General features: G+C 39.6%; 1 protein-coding gene across 1 annotated transcript in view; it reads left to right on the top strand.

The window, feature by feature from the left end:
- LOC108678348 (RNA-binding protein Musashi homolog Rbp6) overlaps positions 1 to 8,717 on the top strand; it is a gene marked incomplete at its 3' end in the record, with an annotated part of 89,627 nt that extends 80,910 nt beyond the window's left edge. The window contains 2 exon segments of the mRNA XM_018166730.2: positions 7,361 to 7,411; positions 8,676 to 8,717. Coding sequence (XP_018022219.1) covers positions 7,361 to 7,411; positions 8,676 to 8,717 — 93 coding nt within the window.
- Between the last annotated feature and the right edge of the window lie 672 nt (positions 8,718 to 9,389).

Genomic DNA, 9,389 nt, shown 5'->3' with positions numbered 1-9,389 from the left:
CAACCTGCACGGTTGCGGTTGCGCCATAGTCATTCATCATAATAGGAATTATTCTATGAAAAAAGTTTGATAGTTCAATCAGCTTGAACAAAATTCAAACCAAAATACGGAAATGTTGCTTCATGCCTCATTGATAGTTTTCGCAAGTACACCTTGTAATCAAGTGAATTAATATGAAATATCTGCGTCCATGTTACTTATTATACGGCTCTGACACGCACCGTGCACCGACGTTCACGTGCGATTATTATAGTCTTTGAACGCAACAGAAAAACGACGTACTAACGTTATCGCTGTTGCCGCGTATTTATCGTCGGTTGAAGTTAATTGGTCGCCGCGCTGACGTGGAGCTGATAGTACACGCACTCTATGAGAGTCTACTTTGTGCAAGAGATTTCTCTCTTAGTTCTTTCTGAGAACCTACTTTGTACATATGAACTTTTTCTAACGCATTCTAAGAGTTTACTTTGAATACGAGACTTTTTTCTATCACGTTGTTAAAGTCTACTTTGAATATGGGACTTTTTTTTAGCACTTTCTAGGAGCCTACTTCGTTGATGAGACTTTTCGCTAGAGATTCGCTCGAGCTAACGGCCGGGCTCTTCGTACGGGCCATTAAATTATCTTGGCATGAATAATTGCCGTGCAAGTGTCGTTAGGTCTGTCTCCTGCTCGCTAGTTTGCTCTCGGACTACTAATCTTGATTTACAATTTGAGACAGAATCGAACTTCAGTTCGGTGTTGTTGGGTTGTTTTATGGTTGAGATTCTTTATGGGCTCGTATGAGTCGCTTAGTTCGGCAGTAGAACTTCCATGTTTCACTGAAATGAAATTACATTTAAATTTATCTATTATTCGGAATAAGTACCTAAGTTCGGGAAAATGGATATGCTCTTGCCGAGCAAATGCAAGCGGGCATCTGCAAATGCAAGTTTCATCATTTTTCATGGGGCCTGAGTGATATGTTAATTCAAATCTTAGCGGGGAACATGAAACACTAAAGGCGAGAATTACCAAGTCCAGAAATGTTTGTGCGGAAGAGCTCGCCATGCTTCAAAAGCTCCGTAATTTGTGTCTCTTTGTGGCGCCGCCATAGCTTTTCTGGGCCCTGGAATATTTCTTGGTAGCCGTCCTGACAAGATTCATTGCTCGCCGGTTCTTCGTAAGATTTATCTAGGCTACCCAAGGACTGCACCTCCTGGAGTTTCTTCTGGGCGCTACTTTTTCACCGGGCGTTCCTTTTTTATTGTTTCTTTTTCAACCCCTAATTTTTTAACTGAAAATTCAGAGAAATTTCGAAAAGGCGTTGCACTAATCGCGGAATTTATGGGCACAGCAGCTTGAGCTGACGGCCGCTGCTCAGCTCTCTGTTTAATTGAAACTAACGGGCAGCGTTCGGCCGGCCACGCGTTTGAGGCTTCTTTTGAACGGCAACGCTTACGCTGCATATGGACCGAGTACGCTTCTTCAGGTCGGTGTTGAAACTTTGTTTATTGTTCTTCTGAGTAAGTTTTTTCAGGTCGATGTTGAAATTTTGGTTGTTGTTGTTTTGTGTACGTTTATTTAAATCATTATTGATTTTTTTTGTGTTTGATCTTTATTTATTGTTTTTACTCCGCGTAATTTTTTGAAGTTAATACTGAATTTTTGCTCTGCGTACGTTTTTCTTGTCGGTACTAAATTTTTGGATATTTTTTTTGCTCTATTTGGTTAGAACAGCATTGTAACGATGCTGACGTGGAAGAAATGATAATAATCATAGCACACAGTAAACAAATCTACAATTATATCATCTTAACGTTATGTGTGTCGCTATGGACGGGATAATGTTGCTATGGAAGTTAGTTTTATTCCTTAAAGTACTTCTAGAAAAACCGACCTTGAGAATGTCCGTGACAGCATTGCACTCTAATCTAAAATCGAAGAGGCAGTTGGCCTGACCACAGCAGAAACAACGCCGCAAAACCACTGTGCTTCATCGACGTCTGTACAATCCATCACCCGTCCGAGCTTCCGAATCGCCATGTTTCTCTTATACTCACATTTTGAGGCTCAATTAATTTAGACCAGAATCAACACCCGAGGAATTTTACGCGTGAGTTAATACCAGCAGCGCTAATGAGCGCTTATTTCGGAGGCCGGCAGCGGCGCGATGTCTGGATCCCTCATCCAAACTTGGCTCCCTTTTTGGATTTTACACGAAAGTTTTACGTCACTTGGAGCCTGTTTTGTTTGCCTTGCTATCGAGGACTGCGTAATTACTTGGCGTCATTACCGAGGTGTTGAAAATCAACATGGCTCCATGCAAGTCCCTTAGCATAATTTTTGTGAGCCGAACAAACGCCCGTATGGAGGAGTGGTGGTACTGTTCATTTGCTGGTTGAGTGCTCTCGCATTGTGGAATTTCACCTCATTCTTATAGTTTATCAATAATATAATTCTTATTACATATTTTGATGCGTGCAACATCTTATTATAGATTCTATTGTTTTCATCTTCTTATAATTTTTTTGAATGAATAAAAGTGTTTGAGTTAGGCGTAAAGTGGTAATCAAGCTCTACGTAAGATCGCTCATTTCATTGAAAGCTACTATGGATAAACGTGCACCAAACTCCTAAAAGAAGTGCTACTGTGAAACATTTTCATGACGTAGAACAGCCACCCACCAACTCTCACCGATCGATGTTCTGTCACCCATTGGACACAACGGCAAGAAACACCTCCAATTTTTCTCCTTATTTGAACGTCACGAAAAGGTTTCTATGGCCAATGTTTGCTTAAAAGTCCCTTTTGCACAGTGTTTCTTTTTAATCAAAGTGATGCGACGCTTGCTTCTGCTTTGAAATTAGGGTCACAGCCACAAAATGCCATGCAAATAATGTCAGAATGGACAGCATAGCTCGCTCATAATTGAGATGCCTGACAAACTATGCCTAATTGATTAAATGTCACCTAAGTCGATGGCTATCAGGACTGTAGAATTTGGTTCGTGCGTCAGCATCAGCAGCTTGCGTCATGCTCAACGTACTTTTGTGATGTACATCGAACTGTTAGTTAACCTACTGTTGTAGCTTGCGTCGCACCGTTTAATAATTTACTGTTGTAAATATTGCAACCGTCTCACTAGTAGGTCACCTACTATTGTAGCGTACGCCATCCTGTTTAATAACTTACTATTGTATGTACGTATATATAGCAACCGTCTCTCTAGTAGTTCACGTACTATTGTAGCGTACGTCACTGTACGTACTATTGTACCTTAAGAAGCCTTTTGGCACGAAGCACCATAGCATCATTGGTCACTTTTTACATAGTAATGTTGCAACTTACAAACTACCTTGGTTGGTTTTCATGGAGAAATGTGGGAATTGTTTGCTGCGTTTCTTGAAGACATATTCTATCCTCATTATCCTATAATATTTCAATATTACCATTGTTTATAGCCATCGGCTGCGTTTTTAGAGTTTTCTCTCAAATCCACACGTTTTTGCACCACAATCTTCACAATTTCTGCATTATACATCATTTTTACAATCTCTGCAATTGTACACAATTTGCACAGTCTCTGCCCGACAATTCGCACAAAAAAGTTGCAAAGATTACTCAAGGATATATTCCTTAACTGGATTGTCCACTCATCTTTAAGGTTATTTTTATTGTTGATTGTTTCGCTGGTTTGAATTTTTCTAAGTCAAACACCACCTCATTTAGCTTGTGATATCCGCAAATTTCCTTAAAATTTTAACACAATTTTTAACTATAATTGATTTCAAGATTTTTGCTATTCTGCTATCCACGTTCCTCAATGTTCTTCTCTGAAGTTTTTTACTTTACTGTTTCACTCTTTTTACTCTCGTGCTTTCAAATTTTTTACTCTTATGCTTTTAAATTTCTTACTTCCAGGCTTTTGAATTTTTTACTCTCGCGCTGTCAATTTTTTGCACTTAATTTCTTTTAATTATTCCGTGTGATAACGAGCGTTGTTGGCTGCTGAACGGTTTTAATGGATTTTGTCCCAGGCTTAGATTTTAACGGCATTTTCTGTATCAGGAAAGTTCGATTGCACCTGACCACAATGGCTTGTGTTTACACACCATTTCGATACTGATAAATTTTCAGTCCACTATTGTTTTACTCAATAGAATTGATGTGGAGGTTCTCGATAATGTTTAAATAATATTAAAATTCAATGAAAAAAATTCAGTAGATTCTTACTAATGCTGAAATACCACTAAATTTATAGACGGACCAGCAATTTTTCTATCTAGTTTAGACGACGCCAGCCACTAACTACACATCAGAAGATATTCACTAAATATTCAATCTTGCTGACCTCCGCCCTATCTCAGAAAAATTTGAGTATCATTGTCTAAATCGTGATGCAATTTTAGAATTTTTGTTCGTCATCCTGTGCTCTGTACAGCTCGGCAAAAAAAGGCCGCATCAGTGCTGCGTCCGCTCGCTTACTGGGCGTAAATAGGGAAATATGTATGTCATTATTTGGGTAATATGACTCATTCATTTTTCTGAGTGCCGCACACCCGGGATTTGTTTGCGATGCATTACAGAAATCGAGCCTACAAATAGTAAAAAAAAAAACAATAAAATAATAAAAAATTCGTAAGTTATTTGTAAGGCAGGGGCTGTTAATGAATTGTTTGATCTCGATGGCTATTAGTAGGAATGTTTGATAGCGTCAGCGTTTTGTACTAAAGGTTTTAATGAGAAATGAGTTTTTATTCAGCAAGTATGGTGAGAAGTGATGAATAATGTCCATGTCAGTGCACAATAATTATTGATTGGTGATCAATAATTATTGATTGGTGATCAATCCTTGTTTGAGGCTGTAATATATCCTTCGAGCTGCAATTAGAATCTTTTGAAATGATTAAAATTTGATATTTACCTATTGAAAGCCATTCTAATGTAATAATAGTACTACGAATAAATCTCGTCGGAAATTCTTAATACTCTTGTGTGACTGGAATAACAAACTTTATTCCAAAAAATTCTCTACATAATAGTATTCGATGAGGTGCTGATATTTACTGATGAGGTGCTGATATTTACATGTTTTTCTGGCCATTACGCAATTGATAAGGTGCGTTGGGTGCGTTAAGTGCTTCGCTGGCGCGTCTCGAGGTCCCCGACGTCTGCGGCGCATCAACGTGTTTCTTTCAGCGTATTTCCCTCAGTGCAACAGCGTATTTCTTTCAACATATTTCTTTCAGCGTATTTCCCTCAGTGCAACAGCGTATTTCTTTCAACATATTTCTTTCAGCGTATTTCCCTGAACGTGTCAGCGTATTTCCGTCAGCGTATCAGTATTTCTTTCAGCGTATCAGCGTATTTCCCTCAGCGTATCAGCGTATTTCTTTCAGCGCATCAGCGTATTTCCCTCAGCGTATCAGCGTATTTCCCTCAGCGCATCAGTATTTCCCTCAGCGTATCATCGTATTTCCCTCAGCGTATCANAGGAAATAGGATTCGTTTTTCGGTGTAGCTTAGGAAATAGGGTGTGTTCCCTAGTGTAGCTTAGGATACAGGCATCATTCTTCGATGTAGCTTAGGAAATAGGGTGTGTTCCCTAGTGTAGCTTAGGATACAGGCATCATTCTTCGATGTAGCTTAGGAAATAGGATTCGTTTTTCGGTGTAGCTTAAGAAATAGGGTGTGTTCTCTAGTGTAGCTTAGGAAAAGCTTAGGCAATAGGGTGTGTTCCCTAGTGTAGCTTGGGAAATAGGATTCGTTTTTCGGTGTAGCTTAGGCAATAGGGTTTGTTCCCTAGTGTAGCTTAGGATACAGGCATCATTCTTCGTGTGGCTTAGGAATAATTGTTCGCTTTTCAGTGTCTTTGGAGAAATAGGGTTCGTTCTTCAGCGGAGCTAGGAAATATGATTCGTTCTTCTGCGTAGTTTAGAAAATAGGGTTTGGTCTTTTGTGTAGCTTTGGATATAGGGTTCAGTCTTCGGTGTAGTTTAGGAAATAGGGTTCGGTCTTCAGCGGAGCTAACAAATAGGTTTCGCGGTGGTAAACAGCATACAGTTTAGGTAATTGGGTTCATTCTTAATCATGGCTACAGAATTAGGGTTCGTTTTTAAGCGTAGATACATCTTTTTTTTTTGCAGTTAAGTAAATGGGATCATTTGGGTTGAAGTCGTTTGCATTTCTTAGGTCGTAGTATGTCTGTCATCTTCTATGCTCTACGGATTAGAACCGTAACCGAACATAGCGCGCTGCAACTGAACTGTAGAAATGCTCCTCAATGGAGCTAGAAAAATCTCATGAGATTAAGCAATAATCTCCAGTTTCTTATTTTTACTGGCAAATAAATTAAAAAGTGCGTAAATACTACGCAGAACGCAGTAACTGTCGATTAAAATCGTTCATTTGCCGACCGTTCGCTGCCCTGCGTACGAATTATAGCAAGCCTCCCAAAAATTCGCCTCTGATCGGGCAAAAATAGGTCGGGATTACAAACACAATAGCTACAAGTGCATTGCGATTTGGATATGGTCTCACTCATTTCTTTGAGTGTGGAGGACCATCAGGCTGTTTGTTGTTCCTTTATCCCATTGCTCCTGACGTCCTCGGAACAAGTATCCTGCAGGGAACAACGTTGCGTTGTGGTCCCGAAACTGCCATAGGCTCGGCCGCGATAGGCCTCCTGTGTCAACAGCCTCTCGGCTCCCAGCTCCTACCTCAGGCTGGCTAACGAGCTCACCGCTTTCCATCTACTTTCTATTTCGTCTGATATTTTTTTACATCTAGTGTTGTTTATTCCATGAAAATTTTAGCAATATTTTATATATTTTCTGAGATGTTGTTCTTACAAGGTCTTATGGCAAATGATAGACAGTAAGCAGCATACAGTCTTTAGTATATTGGCCGCACTTCCGTGTGTTTTAAGAATTGAATTTTTGGTTCTTCAAATTCTGAAAAAAGCCGCTGTTCCCTTTTATTTTTCAAAGATGCTTGAATTTTGTTAATTCTAACAATTCATCTCAATATTTTGAATTCCACGCAGAAAGTTTTGTGGTAAAATTCTTAAACGCGAAGCGCTTATTTCAATTCATGTTGCTATTATTTGAAGGGATTTAAGAACAGTTTCAAATTTCCTTTTTAGTTGAATTCATGTTACTTGAATTTTACTAGATTAAAGAGCAGTTATGGAATCCCGTTTTATTTGGAATCATTTTGCGGTGATATCTATGGATTTTAGAGCAGTTTTAAATGACAAGCGAGCGCGCGGATCAATGCTCTTATCTTGAGATCTGAGGAGAGCACAAGGCGCCTCGAATAGCACCTGTCGATCGGCGACCTGAGCCTGAGAATCGATGAGCCGCTCATGTGAGGGCTGGCGTGGATAAAGTGCTTACGCTGCCCACGCACGAACTTGACGGCAAGAAGGTGGGTCATAACGACACACTTTTTGTATGTATTCAGGACTTTGTCTTCATTATGGATAATATTCTATGAAATTATTTTTAGGATTGACTTCTACGACAGATTAACGTTGTGTCGCTGGAGCATGTCTATGAAACTGTAAAGTTTAGTCCTGCTACAGAATTTTTTTACAGTGTAAATAATAGGCCTATATTATTGAAGTATTTTTTGGTTTAAGAAAATTGGTGTGTTTTGAGTGCATATTGATAACCTCATTTTACGGTGTAATTTTACGTAGATGTTCGATGATTGAATGCTACGATCTTTTCTGCCTTATGCCGAGAATGAATATGAGATTGATATGATGAATATGACCGTGAATATGATATCACAATATGCACTATTGAATTTTTTTTGAAGTGATGCACATTAGCGTGTGTGGCGTCATTATGTTATATCAAATCAAATAATTGAGCCATCCATTAAATTTTGAAAATAAAAATCCTTTTTTTTGTTTATTGCACCCAATCCTCGGGGGTAATATTACCTACTGAAGCTATAAATATGGCAGAGCAAAATTGATCCATAATGCATCAGGTCATAAACCTAAAATTAATGTTACTCCATGACGCATCAGGTCATATTGCCATAATTAATGTTGCCTTATAATATATAAGGTTTTTATTGCTATAACTAGTGCAGTCATATACTGCATCAAATTATATTGCTACAATTACTGCATCAGCAACACTGCACCAGGTCATATTGCAATAATTAATTCATCAGCAACATTGCACCAGGTCATAATTACAGCATCGGTAATGCTCCCCAAGGGGTGGCCGCAATTGACTTCTTATTACCGTTTTCTGCGGCCGTCACGAGAGCAGGGGTGACTGATACAAATTGATGGCCCCAGGGCGCCGCCCCCCATAAACGCCACTAATTGCCTGGGCTTTTATGCCCGTAGGGCCTACGGCCCCGTGACGCTTGGCTTTGCTGTATCACTGTTAGGAAATACCTCTTGTGTAAATTGTGTAGCGTGCCCTCCTTGTGTAACTTGTGTAGTGTGTGTGTTAGTATGGTTGCCTTTGTGCCTGCAAGGATTTGATTTATCCTACCTTTATCATATTTTTCAATAATGCCTTTGCATCTACCGGCCGAGACCCTATCATAATTTATTGCAATTTAATACTACCTAATATCCATGGTCCCTAAATTATATAATAATTCATTGCTATCTCATATGGGTGCTGCTCAAAATCTAATTAATGATTTTCCTCTTCCCCAGATTGACCCAAAACTGGCATTCCCACGACGTGCTCACCCAAAGGTAAGTCTAATTATTTATCTAATTATTTAAATTATTAACGTCGTAGGCATGCTATAGCATGAGATATTTTTTTCATCTGATCCACGGTGTGCAAGATTTTGTTTCCCTGACGTGGCTTCTTTCAGATACTGAAATGTATCCTAAATATTTATGCTTATTAGGCTAGCAAAAATCACCTGTCTATTGCTGTTTACCATTAACTGAACTGCTAATTATCACAACCAAATATAAGTGTACGGTCGTTGTGAGGTAAAACGAACGCAGTGTTCAATCACCAGCGAGAAAATCAAATGTGAATGCCCGATCGTTAAGAAATATCACTTTTCTCATACAACCGCGGCTCAGCAATAGCAGTAATGGACGTCCAGATAAGAATTACTGCCCCGTTCGCGACCGTCGAAAATCGGCCAAACATCGACCACTTTTATACCACGTAAAATTTATGACAAAGCTGAGGTTATTCCTGTCTCGTTTGATCTAATAATGAGCGCCGTGCTGTGTGCTGTGTCACTGCACGCTGTGTGCTGTGTCACTGCACGCGGTGTGCTGTCACTGCGCGCTGTGTGCTGTGTCACTCTCTTATACACATCTAGATGTGTATAAGAGACAGTGTGAGGGCTGCACGGCTCATGTGAGGGCTGCACGGCTCATGTGAGGGCTGCACGGCTCATG

Source organism: Hyalella azteca, unplaced genomic scaffold (assembly GCF_000764305.2).
Source record: "Hyalella azteca isolate HAZT.00-mixed unplaced genomic scaffold, Hazt_2.0.2 contig14064, whole genome shotgun sequence".
Classification (NCBI taxonomy): Eukaryota; Metazoa; Arthropoda; class Malacostraca; order Amphipoda; family Hyalellidae; genus Hyalella; species Hyalella azteca.
This window is presented reverse-complemented; position numbering and strand designations above follow the sequence as displayed.